The following is a 24,697-nucleotide window of genomic DNA, read 5'->3' on the forward strand; positions in this document are numbered from 1 at the left end:
GATGCCACCACAGCTACCGAGTGAGCATTGAAACTTAATACATATTAGATAAACATTTCTTGTACAAACATGCAATAAACGTCACCATTTTCGAAAGGTGAAAGGGCGTAAGTAATTAATTCGGTCAAAGTTGTTATGATTACCTTATAATGCAACAGTAAAATATAAAATTAAGAAATTTTAACAGAATATAATCACACTTAGTTTAGTTGCACTTCTCTGAAGTAATAAGTAATTATTAACGTGGACGAGAAGCCGACTTAAAATGCCAACCTAGTTTAATAATTTCGATTGTGTCCGATTGAAAGTTTAAAGGTGTTTCCATCAACGTTCTAATTCCCAAGGCGCAACGCAATTTGTATTGACACGAAGATGCAATTGTTCCGTTTTCCTTAATGTAATATTCATATTAATTTGAGAAGTACAATGATATGATGTGATACATGAGGCATTTTAGGTCACTTGTTACATATTCAATTAATATTCTACTTAGAAGTCAGCTGTTAAGTACTAGTCAGATCAAATGAACAAGTTTCATTATTAATGAAATTAATAGTAATAACAGGAGAGATTTTACGGATATTAACATATATGTCTGGTGACTAGAACACTATCTAAAATTGACTATTAATATCTACCATCTTATGTTTAAATTGTATTAGTTTCTGTAGTGATTGCTAATTTAATTAAATCACGTAGTAGGTTCAGGAATCTTAATTGCTTGCTTTTTATCACAAGTGAATGATACAGTAATTGCATATCGTGTGCCGCTTGTAACACGCTCAACAAAATGTGTGTTTTCTGCGCCTGAGGAAAACATTGAAACGCGTCCGAAGCGCGGTTCAACTGTGATGTTAGTTGCTTGCTGGTCTTCAGACTCACTGTCACTGAATATAAATCTTCCTCCTTTAAAGTCCTTGCCAAAGTCAGTAAGATACACTAGGGAAGTGTAATGGAATGCTTTGTATGTTTCCTGAAATAATAACATGCATTTATTTAAAGTATTTAACATTAATTAGTAGAGGTAACTTACTTTATCGACATGTTTATGCCAATATTCATCATGAGCTGTCAGTGGTTCAGCATCAGTCAACTTTGAAAAGAATGTTGGATGTGTCAGATATAAACTATTGTAATCCAACTGAAAAACTTGTGCAATTGCTTGTTGTATCTTATCCTTAACAACTTTATAAGCATAAATGAATTCCTGCTTGAAAACTTTCTTTGAGTCTGGTAGTGAGTGTATATTAACAAATTTATCATCCATTGTGATTGCTCCTGAGTGAATGTCAAATATAGAAGCACTACCCTTTGTGCTACTTAGTTCAAAACCAGTCTTTGCCATCTCTAACAACTTCCTTGCTTCTGATGATAATAACAGTACATCAGTGACATATCTGCCACATCTCTTTGGTATACAGTTGTGAAATTTATTAATATCAGTCAGATATGCAGCATCACAATCAAACTGTTGCCCTCTATTCTGTAGTGTATCTTTCTGTGAGGCAAGAACTGTTTCTTTGGAGACTTTGGAAAAGTACCAAATGTAAATCATGACACCAACAATGATGATGCCTCTGCTCCAGACGCGTTGGTGTGGAAATCGGGGCATGGGTCCATAACGTCTACAATTTATAAAAGTTGATTGTTTCAATGTTGAATCTATTCTTTGCTAGATAATTGAATGATTAATGACTTACAATGATGGAGTTGTGTTTTCTGGCAATGCTTCATCGTTCTTTGTGGGTGGTTTGCTGCGTTTTCGGGCGGTAGTTGTTTGAATAGTCATTATAGTCTTAAAATTAATTTGAGTATTTTAATATTTAGTTAACTATTTGTTTATTTACGGAATGTTTTGCGAACGTAGTCTATGAACTCGTCAGCTGAAGGTTAGACAGCGGTGGGTGCTGCGCATGCGCGAAAACTTATCGCAATTTCGATTAGTTTATTGACTTTATAAATTTAAATGCTTTGTTTAACTGGTTATAAAGCCGTTACAAACCGTTAATTTATTCATAATTATTTCAATTCGTGGTGCATGTATTAGGAAATGTGTCAAGGTATACATATAGATAATATTTTTTGGAAAATTATATATTTTGTAAATTACAATACAAAACAAATTACTGCCGTTTAAATTAGGTAAATATAATAAAAATATAAGTTTTTTCTGAGTATTTTGCAACTGTAACAACAAAGCAAACGGTCAAGCAACAAACCGGCATGCTTCAAAGTTAAAGTTGGTACAAATTACAATTTTCCTTGTTTCTTGCAAATATATTGATGCTGTTTCCACCACGTTTGTCATTTAGATATCTTTGGTTCAACTACAAAATAAACTGAATGCCCCTGCCTAAATCATCTATAAATACCGTTTTCGAAAGAAAAATTTACCATTATAATCAATATAACGCCGCGAAAGATTAAATCACAAAATATCGTTATTTACAATTAGCAATAAATTACACTAGTGCACATTTGCATGCGTTTCACACACACGAGTGCGTTATATAAAAGTCGTCGGAGTCATTGAGTGTACTAGAGATTCAGATTCCTCCTTGGTGCGCATATTACGCTTCGCAAAGCGCGTTCGCGATTTGTACCAGTTGAGGGTTGGTTAGGATAGATCGATGGTTACCGCTAAGTGCTTCTACCTTCACCTTTTGTTGGCACACCTGGAATAATACAAAAATCAAATTAGTTTAATCGATTTCTTGCGTTCGATTCGAGAGGGATTTAATAATTTAGATTTAAAATATACTTACTTGTGATAAACCGTAGTCTTCACCCATTTGTACATAATTCTCGCTGGCTTTCACTAACACGACTGGGCCGTTAAAGCGGGTGGTGGCCTTGTACTGATCGGCAGCTACCAATTTGAAGTAGAGACTTTCAGCAGCAGCCGCAATCTGTTCCTTGGGGAATTTGGTTGATTCACTAACAATTTGAGTTGCACGCTTTACACGCTCTTCCCAAGTATTTAATGCCCGTAATTCAGCAACAGTCTGTTTAAAAGTAAATATTGAGATTAGTAAATGTAAACAATAGAATGTAGTTTGTGGGTTTATTACCTTTTGTTGGTCAACTTCCACGAACTGATGAATGAAATACAATAACGCTTCACTTTGCTCAGACGCCTTGTTACCAGCTTCCACTTTGTGCACCTTTGCCTTGCCGGTGTGTGTGGCTACGTAGGTGGGTGATCCGTCGATAAAGAACAGCTTTACCTTTTCTTTCTTGGCTTCCAATTGAACGCCAATTTCGAAAGCGACGCAGGCACCGAATGAATAACCAATAAGTGTGTAAGGTCCCTTTTCTTGGACGCTCTTCATTTGAGTGATATAGAATTTGGCAAGATCGCCAATGGAACTTAGCGGAGCGGAAGTTGTGCATTGAAGACCGTAGACAGGTGCTTGGATGTCCTTTGCAAGTCCCTTGAGAGCGGTGACAACACCTTCAATCGGGTGCAGAATAAATACAGGCGACTTTCCTTTGGTGTCTTTGCTGGTCATCTTGATAATAGACTGAGAGGGCATGAGTTGTTCGTCGAATTGCAAGAGATTCTTGTCTTCTTGTGTATTAGTTTCGGTGGTTGTTCCGCTGCTGCCGGTTTCGAGGTCGACAAGCTGGCCGAATGTCAATGCGCGAATTTCTTGTGCAGACATTACCAAATCGTAGTTTCTTTCTAAAGTCTGTTTGATTTCGGCACCCATCAAAGAGTCCATGCCCAAATCGGCAAGAGAGGCAACTGGCGCAACGGTTTTCGAGTCCTTAATACCCAGAATGTTGGCAACGGCATCAGTAAGTTTTACTTGATTGGCGTCACCGCTACCCTTCCTCTTTTCGGCCAAGACCATACTGGCAACGACTGGGTGTGGCTGTTGTAGGAAAATGTCCATGGTGGACAAGCAAGAGGCAATCTTTTGGGGCAAAGTGCCACCGACTTCAGTGTCATTACCACCCATGGTTTCGAGAATCAAACCAACATCGCCAATAGCACCCCATTGAATAGCAACACCAGGTAGACCGGAAGCTTGGCGAGCTTCACAAATTCTCTCCATGGCAGAGTTAGCAAGACCGTAGTTAGCCTGACCAGCATTACCACGGCCGCAAGAAACTGACGAGAAGATTACAAAGTAGTCTAGATTGGGGGCTAGAACCCTAGATGCGGCATCCAAATGTTTAGTTGCGTCAATCTTTGGTTTGCATACTGTCACGAAATCTTCTTCGGTTTGGTTTTCCATAAAGGCATCACGCAAAACTACAGCAAGATTGAAAATGCCTCCGATTGTACCAACAGTAGATGCTTCCTGAAGCAATTTCTTGGCACCCGCTTCGGAGGTTGCGTCAGATGTAGAAATCACCACATTGACACCCATATTTCTCCATCTCCTGATGCACAATGATTGATAACCGGTCTTAATACCGCTGCGAGATGTGAGTACAATTTTCTTTGCTCCACGAGTAATTAACCAGTTGGCCAATTCTAAGCCAAAACCTCCCAAACCACCGACAAGCACGTAGGTTTTGTTAGGATCCATGTAACTCCTGGGAATAGCGTTGACTGTCTTCACTGGTGGTATCATGGTCTTCCTACTTTCCTCATCTCTGATCTTGAGGAGAACTTTGCCAATATGTTTGCCGCTAGCCATGAAACGGAACGCCTGTTCCGCTTGATTTTCAGCGAACACAGTGTTTGGTAATGGCTGAACAGCGCCGTTGGCAATACCTTCATTGACCAAACGTTTAACTTCTCTCTTATCGGGATGGTCAGAATCGAACAAAGCGTCGAGCAAGATACCATGGAATGTGGTATTCTTCAAGAAGACGCTCATGCCCAAGCCAGAGTTGCTAGACAGATCAACTTTGCCAATTTCGCAGAAGCGACCGCCATTTGCCAAGCAACGAACGGAGGCTTGCAGTTGATCGCCGGCCAATGAGTTCAGAACAATGTCGACACCCTTACCCTTAGTTTGACTCAAAACCAACTGCTCGAAAGAACAGTCACGTGAGTTACCAATATTGTTATCAGTCAACTGCGGGAATCGTTTCTTCAGGAAGTCACGTTTAGCTTGGCTACTCACAGTGGTATACACTGTGCAACCCATGTGCAATGCAATAGCAATAGATGCTTGGCCTACACCACCAGTACCGGCATGAATCAGCACAGACTGGCCGGGGGTAAGACGTCCACGCACAATAAGTGCATAGTAGCTGGTTCCGTATACAACGGGAATGGTGGCGGCTTCTTCCAAGCTCCACTTCTCAGGTACTTCCCAGAGGAAGCCTGGATCGGCCAAAACGGAACTAGCCAAACTCCTAGCGGCAACCATGCCCATAACACGGCGGCCCTGACTGTCGCGACCGGAGAATTCCAGACCCAAAATACAATCTTGACCAGCCAAGTCACCTGGAAGCGCATCTGGAGGCAGTTTACCGGTGGCGAGCATAATATCTCTGAAGTTCAATGGGGCATAGTATACAGAGCACAATTCGGTCTTGGGATCGTTGCCCTCGTAGTAACGGAGTGGTCCTTCGATCCACCTCAAACTGGCCAAATCACCGCGAGTCATGGTGTTGATGAAAGCATGCTCAACTTGCAACATAGTTTTGTTGGTAGATTCCAGAGTCAAGTGCCTGAAATTACCCCAAGCACCGTTCTTTAATACATTGTGGACAAGGTCCTTTTGGAGTTGCTCAACGTAGAATTTGGATTTCAGAGAGAACTTCTCTGCGTTCTTGTCTTGAATCAAAATGGCGCGCATGTTCACACCGCCGGGTTCTTGCTTGATACAATTGGCCATGCCAACAAGACCGTTTAATTCTTGTCCTTGCGCAACCAAGTAGATCTTCTGGTTGGTAGTTTCTGATTCTCTTAAGGCTTCCTTGAGAGGTTCAACCCAGGAAAAGTTGTTCTCGTTGATCATGATGACAAACAGATCTTGTGGGATTTCCTCGGATTGTCTCACCAAAATAAACATTTTGGTTTCAGTCGGTTGTTGGTATACAACTTCAAGATTCTCTTGTTTGAGAAGTTTAAAATCATTGAAATTTCTTGGCTCTTCCAAGAGAATGAAACCACCTGATTTGAGAGAGCGAACAGCGTTTTGCAAAATAGATGCCTGATTATGTACCAGCACGTCGGACATGAGAATGTAATGAACATTCTGTTCAAAGACGTCAGCAGCTGGGTCTTTAGACGCAATCTTGATAGTCTTTTCTTCCATGACAGCCGCGTCAATACCACCCTGGGCAATGACAGTGCAGTCAACGGCAAGCATAGGTTGGCATTCCAAAATGCTTTGAACCTTCGGGATCAATAAGGCTTCGGTTGGCCTGCCCAGCGCAACTTCCACAACCTTCATCTTAAGTGCGCCCGAACTGTTTTCTAATGCAAGCTGAGAAGCTACGGTCAAAGCGACTTTCTCATCAACAATTTGTTTGACATTGTTGTAAGGCACGAACTGGTATTGCTCCAATTGGGGATCAGATTGAGCTTGCTGACGGCGTGGGGCCAAACTGGCCTTCAAGCCTCTCAGCTCGATGCCACCGGCTTTGAAAACACCGATTTCTTTGTAGTTGGAAACGGGCATGGTCTCGGCGGCATTTTGAAGATGCTCCACCGGGTTGATAACAGCCCTTTGCAGTCTAGTAGGTAAATACAGTTCACGGACATTTTGGCCCAAAATGGAGAACTGTAGCATAGTGTCCATGAAGCTAATCCAGTTGTTTTCCCACTGTAATTTACCGGTGTTTCCGTAAGGGTCGGACGAATCAATTCCCCTGAAGATACCGTCATAGTCATAACCGCGCAGTCTGAGTTCTTTGTAAATATCGGCCTTGACTAGAGGATGATCATCCTTTTCGGCCTTTGTGACGAGTTTGGGCAGAGTCAAGAATTCCTTGGCAGGTTCTTCCGGTACACGAATTTTGCCAGCAACAGCGACAGATCCGCTTTCACAGATTTCGAATTCACCAGATCCTTCAAAGATGTTGATTAAGAATCTAACCATGCCATCCTTAGGCATAATCGTAGCACGCATAAATTTGACATCTTCAAAGACCACAGCAGTTTGTTCAAAGTCTTGATTGCGCATTTTGGCAAAAGTCTTCCATACTAGGGTCTAAATAAGAAATAACAATAATAAGAAAACAATTATTCTCATATTAATCTCGTTAACTTACCAAGTAACCGGTGGCAGGGAATAGAATACGTCCATCGATGGCATGACCAGTCAAATACTTGTGTTCTTCTTTGCTCAAGTCAATGTCGACAACAAGTTCACCAGCACGTGAATTCTTGTCACAGAAGTTGGCAACATCCCATTCAATAGAATGATCCCATTGGACCATTGAGGCCAATGTGGGGGTTCCGCGACCAACTGGGAAACTCACGGGATGATACAGTTTAGAAATATTGGGCAGACCACCAGCGTTGTAGATTTTGCCAATGTTAGATAAGAAGAAGCGAGCGTTGTCTTCATGTCCCCTCCTTACCAAACCAATGTTGGTAACACCCTTACCCAAACTTCTCTTAAGAATAGCTTGGAGCAGAGCATGTGGGGCAATTTCGATGACAATTGCATTCTCTGGAATTTTCTTTGTTGCTGCGTAGAAGTTGACAGGCGAGAGCAAATTGTTGACGTGGTAAGCTGGGCTGCTGTGCTGAGCCAATGGAGTGCCCCATGCAGACTCAGGGATGGAGGTAGAAACCCATCGTGAACTTCTTGCTTTTGGCAAGGGAATGATTGTGTCTAATGCCTTGCGCAGTTTTGGTCCTGCGTCAGCGATGTATTTGCTGTGGAAAGCATAACCAGAACTGTTGACGCGCTTAGCAAAGATTCCTTGAGCGGTTAACTCATTGATAAACTTGGTAAGTGATTCTGGGGGACCAGAAATTGTAACACTGTCGGCACTGTTATGGCAGACAGGGTACACGTCACTTGGGCACCTTGTTTTACACTCTTCCCATGTAAGACCAACGGCGGCCATGGCACCCTCAGGGAGGTTGCTTTCGGTAATAGCCATACCACGAGCATACGCCAATTGCATAGTTTGCTCAAGTGTTAAGGTTCCATCGGCATAAGCACAACCAACCTCACCAATAGAGTGACCAAGAATACCATCGGGTTCAATGCCAAGAGCCTTGAGTACATTAACCAAAGCAACTTGAATGGCTGCGATAGAAATAAAGCAGTTTTTGATGTTAGATAGGGATTCTTCATCTCCATTCAGGATTTCTTCCAAGTCCATGTTGTACTGCTTAAAAACGAGTGCGGCGCGTTTGATTGTCTGTTGAAAGAGTTCGATCTTCATCAGATCTCTGCCCATACCAGGCCATTGAGAACCCATACCGGTAAACACCCACCAAATGGGGCGTCTTTCGTTGCCCACCATTGCTACATCTCTGATTTCATCATTGCCCAAAACCGAAAATCCGCGGTAATTGTGGCCGTTGATATTTTGCGCGTGAATTTGATTCACCAAAGCATAGAACTCTTCATCGTGTCCCTTCTCTTTGATTTGGTCCAAGAAGTAATGAACTGCTTCTTCAGTACGGCCAGAAACGGTCACCAACCTGGGTGATTCCGGTGCGGGCCAGGTAGTTTTCGGCTTGGGGTTGGAACGCATAACCACGTGGGCGTTGGCACCGCCAAAACCAAACGAGTTGACTGCGACAATACCCCCGTTCCACTTTTCATGTTGTGATACAACCTTCAAGCGACCGTCGCTCAAAGCCGGAATGTCTTTGTTGGGAGAGTTAAAGTGCAAGTTGGCGGGAATTACACCAGCTTCCATAGCAATGAGAATTTTAGCAACGGCGCACAATCCCGAGCCTGGTTCTGAATGACCCATATTACTTTTAACTGAACCGATCAAAAGAGGTGTTTTCCTATTCTTGCAAAAGTATTCAGCGATGGCGTTGACTTCTTGTGGATCTCCCACTTTGGTGCCAGTGCCGTGCGCTTCAATGTATTGAATATCATTCGGGTCAACGCCAATTTCAGAGTACAACTCTTTCACAAGTTTGCCTTGCATAGCTCCAGATGGATATGTAATGCCCTGTTCCTTGTGACCATCAGTGTTGATCTTGGAGCCCAAGAGAGAAGCGTAAACCCTGTTTGCTTTGCTGGCTCTCTGCAGAACAATGATAACAGCCGCCTCAGATCTCACATAACCATTACCCTCGGCATCAAAAGCCTTACACTTGCCCTCGGGACTCAACATGCCCAATCGGTGAAACTGCAGAGAGCAGTTGGGCTTGAGTACTAGATTGACACCACCAACAATTGCAGAGTCGCATTGACCAGTCTTGATTGCCATGTAACCCTGGTGAAGGGCAAACATACTGCTGGAGCAGGCAGTGTCAATTGCAAAGCTAGGTCCCTGCAGGTCAAAAGTGTAGCTGATACGATTAGGGAACATGGCGCGAGCGCAACCAGTCAAACTGTAACCATTGATCTGGTCAGGATCCTTGGTCCAAATTTCGCCAGACTCACTGTCTGATGTACCAATAAAGACACCCGTATTGCTACCGCGGAATTCAGAGGGATTGATGCCTGCATCAATCAATGCCTCATGAGTCAACTCGAGCATCATACGTAGCTGTGGGTCCATGACATGAGCCTGTTTAGCATGCACACCGAAGAAAGTGGCGTCAAAATGAGCGATGTTCTTAATTTTGCCGGTTCTCGAAGGCAGGCCGTGTAGATTTGTGGTCCACCTGCGCTCATCGTCTGTGACCAGATCGGTACCATCGAAGAGATGTTGCTTGAACTCTTCCATGGTCTGACTCTCTGGCAGACGCGCAGATATGCCGGAAATAATGATGTCGTCATTGTGGGAGCGGCTCATATCGCCGTTGCGAACTTCTGGTACTCTGGCGGGCATTGTTGCTTGTTATTTTTTGATATTTCTGAAACAAGCAAAACAAAAAATATTAATTAAGATCTATTTGTTTGTACCTGGTAGTAACTCGTGTAATTGTGGGACCAATTGGTGGAAAACAATGCAGGACTAACAAATTTAATTTGTTTGCATGTTTTTTAATTGTGACGCAGTTCTAAAATAACTTTGAAGATACTTATCACCCAAGCGTAATACAATCTGTATGTTTAAACTAATATGACGTCAATATCATATCTATATTATAAAGAAGCACGTTTTAATAGCAATTAATGTAATCTAATGACGTCGAAGCTTTTCACATTCTAACGCTAAATCGTCATGGGCAAGTTATAAATTCATCTTCTGAAATACGACTTATAAGTCAGCGATAATTTTTTAAATTGAGCGGAAATCAAATTTTATAGGAACACAAAAGAAGGCGACGCGCGCGTTGCTGCAAAGGCCAATAGATATTGTCTAATGCATGAAAATCAAGCAATTGTCATCTGATCCGGAATGTTTTATGTGGTCAGGTTACGCTACGTTTACGTTTCTACGCTTATCATAATTAATAAATCACATTCTGTGTGTGATGTAATTGAGTTGCTTATCGTGATGTATGATGTTACATCGGCAAAGGTTATCAGCGTCGATGATTCGCGACCGCGACAATTTCAATTTCATTATCAGTGGGTGGAGGTCAAGGCACTTATTACAATTAATGCTACTAAGTTGGCCATCTAATTAATTAAATGTATGTTATCACGCGAGTGAATATATATGTATGCAGATTACTCACTTGGTTACACCCGTTTACACATTTTCGTTGTAATCATTCAAACAACATGATAAGAATGTTAATAAAAATTTGTATTACGCAATAATTCAAACAGCTGATCCTTTTTTGTAAGTGGTAAAGTTTTCCTAACACGCTGTGTCAATTTGCGCATTATCAAGTTTTATGCGTTTGAATTGACTCATCGCGGGAATATCGAATATGAAATTTTTGTTTGACAGTAATCCGATTCCTAAACGTGTCGCGATAAACGAGTTTGCATTGTTTATTTTAGGAGTATGATGATTCGCGCTCACGTTTGTGAATTCGCGTTGCCGCTAGCAACGAGAACAACGACTTGTGTTCTTCTTGTAGCGGAAAGCAAACGCTGCGCCGCGGCGGCTCAGTTTTGCTTCTTCGAAATTATTGCGAACATTAACGGTTCAGTGTAACAAGCCGGGGCTCTTTTATTGTAATTTTATTTTTAACTAACTGCGCACAACGCGCGCAAGTAAATAGAAAAGTGTGTGATGTGTGTTGTAAATAATGACAATGAGAAAAGTCAACTAATGAAAAATTTTCTCGGGTTTCCGAATTGAACGCAATTGTTCCCGTTATCAATTAATAATTGAAGCCATACATAAGCCATCAAAGCACGACGGCATCGAATATTGATTCGGCACATTTTCCCATTTTCCCAAGTAAATCGATACGAAAAACCCACAACTAATCTAAATATGCATGAAATTGCGTGAATCGAAAATGTTTTGAATTTCGTCAAGTTTTTGAATGTTGTTTGTTGTTTTTATTTAAAATTCTTCACTTACCGTTCAGAGAGTTAATCCAAAAATCACAGTCAATTATTTTCGTCGGTCTTTGCCTGCTTGTCGAACTAGATTCGGGCGTGTTTTGTAAATTCGACTTGCGAATTGTTTGGAGTTGTTCGAGTGTTGGGAAACTCTTTTTGCGCGCGGCAAACCAGGGGAATCCGCAAACTGAAGCCACGCGGTTCGTGCCGTACTATTTATGCGATGCGGGATATGGTCTTATGTCAGACCACGCTCTCGGGCCAATGGGCTGGCTGCGTGCCGCGCTCGTGTTCCGCGAGTGCTGCAAAGAGCGGTCGATACTCGTCGTCGTGAGGAGCGCGAGCGCCGCACACGCAGAAGGAGCTCGTCGCCAACAGGTGATTTTCGATCCCCTCGCAACCCCTGTAATTTGCCATCCATTATTTTCTATAGTTACCGGCCGCCCGGCTTCTTTTCACGATACACACAAATAATAATTTAGTGTTTAGTCTAAATCTATCCGATATTACATCCTGAGTGTAGAAAAGTACTATTTTCGGCACGTTATTAGTTAAATTGATAAAAATGCATTACATTATGATAAAATTATAATATTTTGTTAGTTTTCAGATGTTTTTAATTTTTATACAATTTTTTATCACAAAAAAATAAATAAAATTTCAGTTACCATTGGCAACATGCGTAAAAAGCAGTTTGAACACTCAAATGACAAATTTTTTTACTATTATCCTGAAAAAAAATTCCTAAGTGGTGAAAAATCAGCGACCACTTAAAAATCAATAATAAATTTGAATTATGCATTCGAATTATGCAATTATTATGGATTCGTGTAATCGTTGTCATTGTTGCATATTCAAATATTGTCCCTCCAACTGGTTTTCATTGTATTTAAATTACAAAGTACCTATCGGTTACGTTGGAATATTCATAACCGGTAAAATCTACGTAAAAATTTGTTTAATCTTTTCAGTTAAAACCTTAGTGATAACAATAATGAATCAATTACAAAAATATGAAAAAATGTGTCTGAGTGCAAAGCAAAACATAACAAAACACACGAAAAAAAGTGGAGGAAGAGTTTCGCATTACGAGTGTCATAGAAATGTGACGAGAGAGTGTCATTGAACTTCACATTGAATTCTGATTTTATAATCGGCCAACCATAGTATTACGGTGCGGTTGCGTCGTCTCGCCACCTTGGCAACAATTAAGCTATTGGATAATAAAGAAAAACATAGAAAGACTCTTGTTTTTAAGTTGCCCACTACCTTTATTTTTTGTTCGTATGGAAGCGAGTAGGTATCAAGTATTGATGAGAGTTGCCACGAGCAGTAGGTTAGTGGCGGACTACCGCAAAGCCGATTGTTTACCAACATCATTATGTCGGATCTCAAATTACTTCGTCAAGTTGTGTTGTGGCTGCCACTGTGTTGTTACATTTCATTGTGTATGCATGAGTTTCGAATTTTCGCAACCTTGAAACGTACGAAAAACTTGATAAGACTTATCAACACCAGGTGAAATGTGTGCTAAAAACCAATTATGGCATTTTTTGACAATATTGCCATTGTTGCATTAAAATTGTTTATATGGGAAATTTGTTACTTTAATCAGACGTAAATGGTATTAATTTATTGTTTTTGTTATGAATTTGGTGAAAATATTGGTAAATATGGTAAAAAGTTTAATATTTTAGGTTATTTACAAGCTGGTGGCCATTTTCCTTTTAAAATAGGTTAGGAAGTAGAAAATAATAGTAGTTTGTTTGTTATTTTTGTTTATTACGTTTTATATCATATTAAAATTCAAAATTTCTAAGATTTGGGTTTACAAAATGGCGGTGTTCATAAATGACATAAAAATTATCATTTAGGAATTGTAGATAAAAGTTAAACCTTTAAAATTTTTACTGAAATTGATTTGGTAATAATATTTAATTTCCTACGTGAACATTTTATTGATGACAAAAAAAATCAACAATGGATCAACGGTTTGCACATATTTTCAACGTCCGGCACTAACACGAGCGACGATTCATGTCATCCGTGTACATTTCAGTAAATTACGACTACTTCTCTTTCTTCTAACTTGGTGTGGAAGTGCGGAAAGTAATACTCAAAATTGACCTTGATCAAGCACACACATCACACAAACTGCGTTTTCTTCTCGCTCTGTTGCGCATTAAAAGTGAACTTCTTTCTGTTTTTTTGAGCATTGTCAGCCTACATCACCTGACGCATTGTTCCGGCCACAGATCATACGGCTCAAAATCTGACAGTCTCACTTCGAAATTGCGTCGATTACGATGGACATGAACGGCGCATAAAAAAGCTGTGATCCGGTGATAAATAACAAGTCGCTAATTGCTTCGCGTACTACGCGCGGTGCATGTGTTGTCGTCATTCAAGATTAACGTTTGCTGCGTGTTTAATGTCATAATGGTCGTAATCTGAAGAGAAGATGCGAGGTCATCTCCGCGTCCAGACTATTTTAAGCAAATAGATAATTTACGTTCGTTTGCATTTACGTGCAAAGGTTTATCACACTCAAAGTTCATTCAAAACGCAGTCGTATAAGATATTATATTACGTAAACGTAAAATAAATTTAATGAACTTGTTTTAAAATAATAAAAACTGCTCCAAAAATCATAAATTTTACTACCTGCACGTTATCGAAAAGCATTTTTTGCGTGTTTATTTGCAAAGCAGTAATAATTTACCAAATAAAATTATTAATGCGTCAAGTAAAGTTCTTTTGACGTGCCGAGTACCTAATAATTTCCTACGACTTGATTGCGTTATTTATTTTTATTTACCGAAACTTATGATTGGAAAAATGGGTCACCAAACTAGATACCCAAATAAAAATTGCTTGTTGGTTGTTGGTTGTTTATTCCAATGTTAGCTGAAAGTCGTAATTTGCTAGTTTTTGGACGTGCGAGTACATCTGATAGCACAAAATGACGAAATGACGTTGGGCACTAAACATGTAAACATGCCGAATCAATATGTTTGTGCGTGCATGAGTGGCTCCTGAAATGACGACCAATTTCGATACTGTACGAGTACGCTTGTGGCGGCACTTTTTGCATGCGAAATGTTTGTAATTTGTCATTTTTCGCGACGACCGGTGCGCGTAGGTAATGAATAAAAATTGCACTCAAAGACAAACAAGTTTTTCCTGTCATCCGATGTTAATCACATGCATATTACAATATTTATTCTATTAAATATTGTTCAGTTTTGTTTATTCATAAAATTATATTTTTAAATTAAAAAGAAAGAAGAAATTTTAGCTTTTTTCCTAAGTGCTGTAAATGTAAGTTAAGTTCTTCCAAATTTAATATTTTTAATATTAAAGAATCGGAAAATTAAATGAAATTCTTTGAAAGACTTTTTCAAAATTTTTTACTTAAGATAAATTTTATTTACCATGATGCTCTCCGGTTAAATATAATCTTTCTTTCATTATAATATAGGTATACACATTTTGATTACAGCAGCATTTCGCTATCATATATTAATCATTTATCATAATTTTACTCTCGTGATATACTCTTTTTATAAAATATACAGTTAATAGTTAATACTATATACAACAACAATACACTTACAATATTTATCACGTTATCATATGTCATGCAGTGTTCACGAGATGTAATCGTCTCAATCATTGTACAAGCACACATCATCAACCTCAGCCGTGGTTAAATTCTATTATTATCAGTATTAGTAATCTTTAGGGTTTAACAAAATTTTTACGCAAATCAAAACGAAGTGAAATTGCTAGTGGACTCTGTAGAATACGCATACGAGCTGGTGTCTATGTCGGGTCCGAATGTGCTTGCAAAAAGCGTTGTCGCCAGCGTGGATGTTCGAATTGCTGGATCTCTGCCAAAGTTGAACCCTCTCGGTTCCCAGCGCTGGCAAAAATTGGATGGATATGATGGTATGACCGACTCGATGAAGTACGCTGTCAACGAACCAGATATCAAACCGAAATTGTATAACAAGGTCATTAGATTGCCTGGAAATTAAAAATTGAGACAAATTTAATTCTGCACCGCTATACCATTGCCAATAAACGTGCAACGTGGTGTGTTAGTGGTGTGTTTGCACGGTTTTTACGTAATAATTATCTTTTCATTTGTGGTGATAGCAAATACATATTATGTGTTTGTTTGTGCGCGGTTCAATTGCGGGGTCAAATTGTGGCGGTTTTCATGCGTTGCGCGCCCGGTTTGTGCATGCAATGCGCAACGATTTGGTGATCAGCTTAGTGACTGAGTCTGAGAGTTGTAATCGTGTGATTGAAGATAGCATGATTAGTTGTACCGCCCAATCAGTCAGGACAATTCTTATGTAAAACCTAATTAATATTACGAAATCGCACAAGGAGATAACCTTTTCCGTACTTAATGGTAAAAAATATCGTAAATCACAAACTAAATTCAGTAATAATTTGGTATCACAATTTTTCGTTCATGGTCATTAAAAGTAAAAGGTGTCTGAGAATTTTTAATTTTTTTGTGGTTGTAGAAACAAAACTTAACCTTGCTTGTGTATTTTGTGTAAAATGTGTTGCCTATAATTACCTGTTAATTCCCTATAGCAATCATCCACTTGACTCGGTGCTTTAATCATCGGAACGCTTCCCAGAATACCATTAGATATCCCCAAGACAATTGAAAGCATAAATGCAAACACGTCCTTTGCATACATTGCCGGGTGTACCTGACCTTGCGCGGCTATTACCATCGTCGGCACCAAAAGCACGCGTAGCACGGAAAGTCGCACGAGTTTGGTGCGCGACATGTTCATGGTGGAAGCTGCCAGCACTTTTCCCAGCAAGTCAGATCCGTTAAAAATCGACATCATGATTATAGGCATCCATGTACCAAATTTACAGCTGAAAATCTCGGAAGCCACGCCTGGATACAAGCATAACGTTACAAAATAAACCAAACAAATTGATATCATGTAAGGGTAAATGTTTTTGGCAATTTCCAATCTTGCTTTAAATCCACCTATAAAATAAATTAAACATTAATTTGAATTTATTGCAGAATTAATTGATATAATTACGTTTAATGGACCTTCGTCCACCACTAATACTCGGAGTGCGTCCCTTGATAACAATATCTTCCACCTTGAAGGTTGGAGCTTGTCCACTTGGTTCGTAAACTGGATTGTTGAAACTTAAGCACGCGTTGGGCGGTGGACTGTTCTGAATTTTCAACATGCCATACTGTAATTCGGTATTATCCACCTAAACATTTTTAAAATTATGAATTTAAACAACGAATTCATTTTTTAAATTTTAGTATTTTCTACTTACCAGTCCTGCATCTTCAGCTGGTTCTAATACTATCCTGGTTTTGGCTCGCTCATGCAGTGCTAAATAGAACTGAATAAAATCTGTCTTTCGCACAAGATGGTAGACAATATAGCAGAAAATTATTGTGCCCATTGACACAATGAAGAAAGCTTCGGTACTGCGCCGAATGTCCGGCACTATATATTTGGTCAACACTCGCACACCGGAAGTGAATACACCAGATACACCTAAAAATTAATTTTAGTTTAATTACAGAATTACAAAATGCTGATTGGAAAGTAATTACTTTCTCCCACCATTACTGCCTGGGTATAACGTGCGGGAAGCATACTCGTATATCCATAATAACTTGATTGTTGCACTGAAATGGAAACAAGAAAATGATTCAGAAGGAAATATTTCATTTGAATTAATTAACATATTATAATACGTTTGTTATATGTTTTTTACCTGTACATCCAACTGCGACGACAGCCACTGATCCCATGTTAACAGCGTAACCCAAATTTCGACTCAAAATAGCTGATTTAACTTCCACAACGGCGACAAACAACAATGTTAAAAATGATAACATGTAACCTGAAAGGTAATACTTTATATTATATTGAAATTTTATTATTGATTGACTAAATTACTTACCAAAGGTAATTCTGCTGGTCAAACTGCACGTTTCAACAAGCAAATTGTTACCCAGCACTGTGAAAAACGCAAGTACAATATAGATTAAGGACATGTCAAAAACGACCTGCGTTGACGGAAATTCCATCTTAAAATAATCCATAGCCATAATAAATCTATAATGCATAATGAATATTTTATTAAAATGTTTGTTTATTTTTTATTTTTTTTAGCTTACGTATTATAAGGAATTAGGAATCCTGCTCCTCCTAATATAAACGAAATATAGATTAAATTATATGGATCCTTTGGCGGCGATATGTTCAAGTTTGAAACGCTGATGTTTAGATCGGTTAACTCGTTTGTCTGCGACGACTTTCGCTCCTTCTTCAGCTTTGCATAGCTGCAGGATTCTTCCATGATGTTTTGCGGTGGTGGTCGGCGTTTTTTTTTTATTTGCAGGAACACTTTTTACGGCATTCTTGAAGATGACACGCTTTTGCGTCTCGCGCAGCTGACTAAATTAGAGCAACTATTAAAATCAATAGATGTGCCGGTCGCCTGCGCTGCCGGCATTGGCGGATGCGCGGGGAAGCAAGGATATTCATTATTATTTTCTGTTTTGAATCGTCAACATACTTTGGTTATCTTGCACAAGTTTAGCTAACAAATTTAAAGTTTAATTTCTGAACGTCTGTGGAGAATTAAGTGTAAAGTAATTATGTGTTTGAAGGATTTGTTTGTTTGTTTATTAACATCTAATCGTATTAAAATTATTTGTACAAGAAATCCATTTAAGCAGTTTTTAAAATGATAAGTTAAAAAAAGAATCAAATTGACGCCAGTATGAAATTTAAAACGAAAAGTGCGAACGTTTTTGCGTTTAAACATGTTACGAAAAATATATTTTATTGGTAAGGAAAGTATTTCTATGCAAGTTTTGAATGTTTTAAAAGTCAATTTTAGGGTTTCTTCTGAATTTGGTTCATCATAGTTATTCTCAAAGTTTTGTATGCCCTTCAAATGGATTTTTTGCATACTCTGGCAATTGTTCAAAATATTACTATTGTTATAATGGGGCGTCCTATATCTTTACTTGTCCATCATCGTCGGTTTGGAACCCTAACATAAATGAATGCGCAGTTAGCTCACCTTGTGTGTCTACGACCACTACTACCACTACAACAACTACTACAACCACAACAACAACTACTACTACTAAACCTACCACTACTACCACTAAAACAGCAAGTACTACAACTATCCCAACCACGGTCTCAACCACTCAGTCCACTCAAACCTCTACCATTTCTCCTGCTACCAGTAAAACCACGGATATAATTAATAATGTGGATTGCGTTGATCAAGTATTTTACACTAATACGCAATATTGCGCAGCGTTGTATATTTGCTACAATCGGACAATGTATGGATTAATTTGCAACAATGGTCTTATGTGGGATACGAAGTTGAAGGCTTGCAATTATTTGATAGAAACAAATTGTGGATCAAGATCTACTGTTATGCCAGTTTTTACTACGACCCCTGCGCCTACGACAATCACAACTTCGCAAACAACGCAAACAACTGAAAAAGTTACTGTCCCAACAATTGAAACAACGCAAGCAACAGTTCCCTCAATTGCAACCATGCAACCTACAACTAGCGCTATAACAACAACTGAAAATATAGATTGTATTGAAGGATCTTACTATCCTAATCAACTAAATTGCAAAGAATATTACTATTGCCAAAATGGAACGTTATATACATTAGAATGCTCTGACGGATTTGTGTGGGATACAAATTTAAAACGTTGCAATAACGCTGAATTAATAGACTGTGGAAATACAACTACTACTGCAAATTCTGTTACTACAGAAGTTAGTACAACTACTACTCCAAACCCTGTCTCTACTACTGATTCAATTCAAAGTACTACTATGCCCCCTGCGACAAGTACAACCACAGATATAATTACTAATGTAGATTGTGTTGATCAAGTATTTTATTCTAATATGCAATATTGTGCGGCATTGTATGTTTGTTATAATCGTACAATGTATGGATTAATTTGCAATAATGGTCTGATGTGGGATACAAAGCTGAAGGCTTGTAATTATTTAATTGAAACGAATTGTGGATCGAGATCTACTTCCATGCCTGTTTTTACAACGACCCCAGTGCCTACGACAATCACATCTGCTCAAACAACACAAACAACTCAAAAAGTTACTGTTCCTACGACTGAATCAACGCAAGCTACGGTCCCATCAATTGGTACCACGCAACCTATAGGGGAGAGCAGGTAGGATTCGTACAGTAGGAGCATTCGTACAGTCCTTATTCCTACCACTGTAGAATACTTTGACAGGTCTGTGTTTGTGTGCGTGAGACCCACTCGCACGCATAGGTTACTCGCGGGGTGAGACGTCAGTGCAGCCGCCGGCTTCGACGCAACGAGTCGTAACGTGATTTCGCGCCAAGTAAGTATTTTTTGGTTATGTTTTTAAACATCTTTGTTTATTCACGCTTTATTCCTATTGTAAAAGTGAATGTACACAGTTTGTGAAGGAATAACTTAGTTTAGCATGTAAATATAGATTTTGGCCCAGTTTCAGCGGTTATTTTTATTTTCGATATTAATTGTTTTTTTTGGTGTTGGGGAACCTTCGTACAGGTAGGGTGGGGTAGATTCGTACGTGTACGAATGCTCCCCGTGCCTGACTGGACATTTAAATGTATCTATTTTTCAGTAAAATCTAATATTGTTACAGAACCATGCCGCGAATATATATTAAAAAGGGACGAGGACGGGAGAGGTAGATGAAGGTGCAATAGAATCGGCGATAAAAGAAGTTTTGGATAAGACATTATCTATTAGAAAATCTGCACAAAAATATGGCGTCAAACCAACAACACTCGAAAGTCGTCTGAAAAGTTTCATCAACAAGAAGCTGCCGAAAATATGCCTACCCGTGCGTTCACTTCCAAGTTTACGTCAAATCAGGTGTTTTCAACTGAGGAGGAAGCCCTTTTAAACAATTACATTATTGAATGCTCCAAAATGCACTACGGTCTGACGATCATCCAGGTCAGAAAATTGGCATATGAGTTTGCAAAAGCCAATCAGCTTAATTTTCATCCGAGTTGGCATCATAATAAAATGGCTGGTAAAGAATGGTTGGATAGTTTCCGCAGGCGAAACGGAAACCTGAGTCTTAGAAAGCCTGAAAATACCAGCGCCGCTAGATCATTTGCTTTTAACAAGACTGCTGTAACTGATTTTTATAATAACCTTGAAAAGGTTCTAACAAAGTACAAATTTACTTCAGATCGTATTTTTAATTTTGATGAGTCCGGAATTTCCACAGTGCTGAGCACACCTAAAGTTTTAGCTGAAAAGAATCAAAAACAAATAGGCCAACTTGTGTCAGCAGAGAGGGGAGAACTAGTTACATTTGGAGGAATAATTTCAAGCGTTACAATCCACGCAAGATAAGCAATCAAGTTCTGTAGCCGTTCAAGATTACGATGTGCCAGAGACCATACCAGCAGACCCCATACAGACAGAGTTTATTCAACAAAACCTTCCAAGTTGTTCATCATCTGTGTCTCCATCTTTGCTATCACCTACAACAGTAACAGATTGCTCACCAGCTGTGGGGTTGATCACCCCAGAGTTAGTCAGGCCATATCCTAGAGTGGACAGAGATTCAATAAAGAAAACAAGGAAAGGAAAGCTACCAGGCAAATCTAGAATTTACACTGATACTCCGGAAAAAGATAGACTGGCAGAAATAGAAAAAGGAAGACTATTGAAGAAGCAAGTGCAAGAGAAAAAACAAAAAGCTAAGGCCATCAAAGCTCTACATCTTGTCTTAGATGCAGATAACGCATCTTCAATAAAGAGGAAATCTCAATCGAAAGAGTCATTTAATTTAAAGAAGCAAAAGAAAACTACAAAGACTGATAATGAAGCAAATGCATATTATATGATACCTATGAATACCTAAATAATATATCTTGGTTCTTAATACAAAAATGCTGATTCTGTGTTAAATTGATCTCAATAAATGATTAAATTTAATCAACAATTGTTTATTTTCTTTGACTGTATGAAGGTACCCCATCATGTACGAAAGTACCCCACACTATGCACGAAGGTACCCCGTGTGTGGGGTACTTTCGTACGATTTCCATTTTTTGGAAAACTGATCATAATTCTGTCTGTGTGATTTGTGACGGAGCTGTACCATACTATAATTATAGGCAGATATATAGGCTATATAGGGACATTAAACTTATTCGAATATATTATATAGTTTAGTTTTAATATGGCGTCAAGTAAAAAATGTACGAATCCTACCTGCTCTCCCCTAACTACCACTATAACTACAACTAGCGATATAACAACGATTCAACCATTAGAAACTACTTTCTTACCTTCCACAACTTTGAATTCAGAAGCAACCACTGAAAATTTAGGTGGAACTGAAGTATCTACGTTGACTCATCCAACAACAGAAATTCTTGTTACCGATTCTACTAAACAAACAGAAGAACCAGTAACTACTGAATTTGTTACAATAATTACTGGATCACCAACTACTTGGGCTGCTTACTCTACTGAAGGTACAATTGCACCTACTGAGTTTTATACCAGTCAGGAAACATTAACTACTAGTACCCCTGGTGATTCAACTGAGGAATCAACGCTTATCAATTCTACTGTAGAAACAGAGGAACCAACAGAATCAACCATGATTACCGAAGCGCCAACTACAGGTTCGTCTACCATTACTACCAAACGATCTACGCAACCTCCTACGACCATTTTCACTGATCCTACAAGCGAAGCATCAACAAACACTACTGAGTCAGTTATAATTACCGAAACTATGCCTACTCGATTGACCTCTGATACTACTAATGAACCCCTAACTACTATGTCGGCTGAGAAAACTGAGAAACCTACAGCAAAGCCAATTGATGTAACCACGATTACAGATTCGCAAACCACTCTTTTGACTACCGATGCTATAGAACCAACTGAAGAGTGTAGAACAACCAATTCTGTTGATCCATCAAGCGAATCAATAATAAAAACTACTGAGTTTGTTATAATTACCGAAACTATGCCTACTCGATTATTCTCTAATACAACTAATGAACCCCTAACTACTATGGCAGCTGAGGAAACTGAGAAACCTACAGGAAAGCCTATTGAAGTAACCACTATTACAGATTCAACAATCAGATTTTGGACTACCGACGCTATAGATTCAACTGAAGAATCTGAAACAACCATTTTTGTAGATACAACAAGCGAAACAACAGTAAAAACTACTGAGTTAGTAGCAATTACAGAAACTACGCCTACTCATGGGACTATTGATTCAACAGAAGAAATCATCACAATAATTACGACTGAGAAAATTGAGGAGCCAGCATGGGAGTCTACTCAAGCAACTACGATTACTAAAGAAGCTGTGCTTTCGGATACTATGGAAACAACCAAAGAACCTGCAAGTTCCCACCCAACAGAAGAAATCGTCCCCTCAACCCTAGCACCTACGGACACAACAAAAGAACCTGCAGAATCTCATCCCACCGAGGAAACCGCCTTCTCAACCCTGACACCTAATGAATCAATTAATGTCACTGTAACTATTCCGATTCCTACTCTTGCTCCTACCGATCCAACCAAAACAATAACACCAACCATCGATTCAATTGAGGAATCAGAGCAATGGACAAAGGAACCCCTCGAATCAACCATGATTACCGAAATTCCATCCACTCGTTGGCTCACCAATACTACACTTGAACCATTAAGTGTGAGCACTGACGCAACAAACAATATAACAGTTAATAATACCGAGCAAACAATCAAGGAAAGTGAACCTCCTCTTTGGTCAACTGATATAACTAGCGAAGCTTCAACTACTAATTCTGTAGGGGGAACTAACGAGTCAACAAAGTATACTACTGAAAGAACTGAAACAACTGAAATCCTCACCAATAATCCTCCAGCTACACCCATTTACTTAACAAATGAGCCAACAATCGAAACCGAATCAACTATCATTACCGAACATGTACCAACTCTTTGGTCCACCGATCTAACTGAAAACCCTTCCACCATAAATTATACTGACGAAATACAACAAACAACAGATGAACCCACAGAACCAATGTTGATTACTGTAACATTGCCCACAACTACGATTGCACTTACTAATGAACCTTATACTACCAATTCAACTGTGGGAACAATCGAGACCACAATAACACCCACTGAACCAAATATTGTTACTGAAACGATTTTTAATTTTTGGTCCACCGATTCAACCGAAATACCCCTAACTACAAATTCAACGGAAGATACAAACAAAGCAACGAAAGAATCTGGTGAACCAACCATGACTACTGAAACAATAATATCAACTTCTTCAAGTGAAGAACCTCCGAGTACAATTTCTACTGAAGTACCGGGGCTGTCAACAATTGATCCTATTGAATCAACACACATTACTGAAACAATTTCCACCCTTTTGCCCACTGATGCAACCAAAGAAACCTCTGATTCGCCTATGATTACCGAAACACTATTCACTCTTGACCCTATCGATCCAACTACCGAACCTGCAACTACCAGAATGCCTGAGGATACCATGGAACCAACACTTAAACCCACTGAGTTAAACACCATTACCGAAACTACAACAATTTCTACAACGAATTACTCGGATGAGACAGAGAAAGCCACAGAAGAACCTCTAAGTACCAGTTATACAGACGCAACAATTGTTACTACAATTAAATACACCGAGCCAACTACTACTACAACGGAAAGTGTACCCACTGATGGGCCCTCCGATCCAACTCATGGATCTATGAGCAATTCAACTGGAGAGATAAGGGAACCAACAAAGGAACCTACTGATACAACCGTGGTTACTTCAACTTCTCCCTTCAATCTCACCTCAACCGAACCCACTAAGCCATCCCAAGATCCTACTCATCAACCATCAACCGAATCAACAGAAAGAACTTCCACAACTAAACCTGTAATCATGATTCCAACTCTTATTACTGTTCCAACAGTACCTACAACTCTAAAACCAACTAAACCCCCAAACACTGGACTATTAGGCGGTATTGGTAATCTAATTCATAATGTTTTAGGTATTCTGCTATAAACTTGTTCTTTGAGTTATAAAGATCATAATAAAATTTAAATAAAATGTTAGAAATCATTGCTT

The 24,697-nt window shown here is 39.2% G+C and overlaps 5 protein-coding genes and 1 long non-coding RNA gene across 8 annotated transcripts; 3 read left to right on the forward strand and 3 right to left on the reverse strand.

Moving 5' to 3' along the window:
- Nucleotides 1-130: 130 nt before the first annotated feature.
- Nucleotides 131-1,922, reverse strand: LOC135794474 (2-oxoglutarate and iron-dependent oxygenase domain-containing protein 3-like). The gene is made up of 3 exons (XM_065305780.1): nt 1,701-1,922; nt 1,034-1,625; nt 131-973 (listed from the first exon to the last, which is right to left on the reverse strand). Exons 1-3 carry the CDS (start codon nt 1,787-1,789, stop codon nt 692-694), a joined length of 963 nt encoding a protein of 320 aa, XP_065161852.1. The 5' UTR covers nt 1,790-1,922; the 3' UTR covers nt 131-691.
- Nucleotides 1,923-2,127: 205 nt separating this feature from the next.
- On the reverse strand, nt 2,128-11,676 carry FASN1 (Fatty acid synthase 1). The gene is made up of 5 exons (XM_065305777.1): nt 11,491-11,676; nt 7,186-9,916; nt 3,072-7,124; nt 2,766-3,005; nt 2,128-2,675 (listed from the first exon to the last, which is right to left on the reverse strand). The coding sequence occupies exons 2-5, from the start codon at nt 9,889-9,891 to the stop codon at nt 2,571-2,573; spliced, it is 7,104 nt and encodes a 2,367-aa protein (XP_065161849.1). The 5' UTR covers nt 9,892-9,916; nt 11,491-11,676; the 3' UTR covers nt 2,128-2,570.
- A 3,201-nt stretch (nt 11,677-14,877) lies between these two features.
- On the reverse strand, nt 14,878-17,966 carry Ent3 (equilibrative nucleoside transporter 3). Its single transcript, XM_065304859.1, has 8 exons — nt 17,668-17,966; nt 17,451-17,605; nt 17,262-17,390; nt 17,098-17,172; nt 16,812-17,038; nt 16,559-16,742; nt 16,069-16,500; nt 14,878-15,500 (listed from the first exon to the last, which is right to left on the reverse strand). The coding sequence occupies exons 1-8, from the start codon at nt 17,847-17,849 to the stop codon at nt 15,241-15,243; spliced, it is 1,644 nt and encodes a 547-aa protein (XP_065160931.1). The 5' UTR covers nt 17,850-17,966; the 3' UTR covers nt 14,878-15,240.
- Nucleotides 16,319-17,652, forward strand: LOC135793777 (uncharacterized). Its single transcript, XR_010548712.1, has 4 exons — nt 16,319-16,453; nt 16,540-16,731; nt 16,798-17,397; nt 17,456-17,652. It is a non-coding gene; the product is annotated as an uncharacterized lncRNA (long non-coding RNA).
- A 75-nt stretch (nt 17,967-18,041) lies between the features above and the next one.
- Nucleotides 18,042-20,763, forward strand: LOC135793776 (uncharacterized). Of its 3 annotated transcripts, XR_010548711.1 has the most exons (4): nt 18,042-18,343; nt 18,396-19,737; nt 19,804-19,915; nt 20,207-20,763. XR_010548711.1 is itself a non-coding variant. In XM_065304861.1 (3 exons), exons 1-3 carry the CDS (start codon nt 18,319-18,321, stop codon nt 20,253-20,255), a joined length of 1,416 nt encoding a protein of 471 aa, XP_065160933.1. In that variant the 5' UTR covers nt 18,042-18,318; the 3' UTR covers nt 20,256-20,763. The 3 variants fall into 3 exon arrangements, 2 of the variants coding, with proteins under 2 accessions (XP_065160933.1, XP_065160932.1); XM_065304861.1 differs by lacking the exon at nt 19,804-19,915; XM_065304860.1 differs by lacking the exon at nt 20,207-20,763 and having other exon boundaries at nt 19,804-20,046.
- Nucleotides 20,764-21,766: 1,003 nt separating this feature from the next.
- Nucleotides 21,767-24,634, forward strand: LOC135794733 (mucin-2-like). The gene has a single exon (XM_065306116.1). It carries the CDS (start codon nt 21,767-21,769, stop codon nt 24,632-24,634), a length of 2,868 nt encoding a protein of 955 aa, XP_065162188.1.
- Nucleotides 24,635-24,697: the final 63 nt, after the last annotated feature.

The sequence above is a fragment of the Atheta coriaria genome, unplaced genomic scaffold (genome assembly GCF_025399875.1).
Source record: "Atheta coriaria isolate IRGN ID8LTWV9N9 unplaced genomic scaffold, Caltech_Dcor_3.1 hic_scaffold_6_pilon, whole genome shotgun sequence".
Classification (NCBI taxonomy): Eukaryota; Metazoa; Arthropoda; class Insecta; order Coleoptera; family Staphylinidae; genus Dalotia; species Dalotia coriaria.

Excerpts from the sequence above, each read along its gene's own strand:
- FASN1 (XM_065305777.1), bottom strand. The coding sequence starts at position 9,891 with ATGCCCGCCAGAGTACCAGAAGTTCGCAACGGCGATATGAGCCGCTCC. Across the intron at positions 3,006-3,071 it reads TGGAAGTTGACCAACAAAAG|ACTGTTGCTGAATTACGGGC; the intron begins GTAATAAACCCA and ends ACTTTTAAACAG. Across the intron at positions 2,676-2,765 it reads AAGACTACGGTTTATCACAA|GTGTGCCAACAAAAGGTGAA; the intron begins GTAAGTATATTT and ends GTATTATTCCAG.
- Ent3 (XM_065304859.1), bottom strand. The coding sequence starts at position 17,849 with ATGGAAGAATCCTGCAGCTATGCAAAGCTGAAGAAGGAGCGAAAGTCG. Across the intron at positions 17,391-17,450 it reads GACCAGCAGAATTACCTTTG|GTTACATGTTATCATTTTTA; the intron begins GTAAGTAATTTA and ends ATTACCTTTCAG. Across the intron at positions 17,039-17,097 it reads GGCAGTAATGGTGGGAGAAA|GTGTATCTGGTGTATTCACT; the intron begins GTAATTACTTTC and ends ATTAATTTTTAG.
- LOC135794474 (XM_065305780.1), bottom strand. The coding sequence starts at position 1,789 with ATGACTATTCAAACAACTACCGCCCGAAAACGCAGCAAACCACCCACA. Across the intron at positions 1,626-1,700 it reads GAAAACACAACTCCATCATT|ACGTTATGGACCCATGCCCC; the intron begins GTAAGTCATTAA and ends TATAAATTGTAG. Across the intron at positions 974-1,033 it reads GGCATAAACATGTCGATAAA|GAAACATACAAAGCATTCCA; the intron begins GTAAGTTACCTC and ends TTATTATTTCAG.
- LOC135794733 (XM_065306116.1), top strand. The coding sequence starts at position 21,767 with ATGGCGTCAAGTAAAAAATGTACGAATCCTACCTGCTCTCCCCTAACT.
- LOC135793776 (XM_065304860.1), top strand. The coding sequence starts at position 18,319 with ATGTTACGAAAAATATATTTTATTG. Across the intron at positions 18,344-18,395 it reads ACGAAAAATATATTTTATTG|GGTTTCTTCTGAATTTGGTT; the intron begins GTAAGGAAAGTA and ends AGTCAATTTTAG. Across the intron at positions 19,738-19,803 it reads CAACCTATAGGGGAGAGCAG|GTCTGTGTTTGTGTGCGTGA; the intron begins GTAGGATTCGTA and ends ATACTTTGACAG.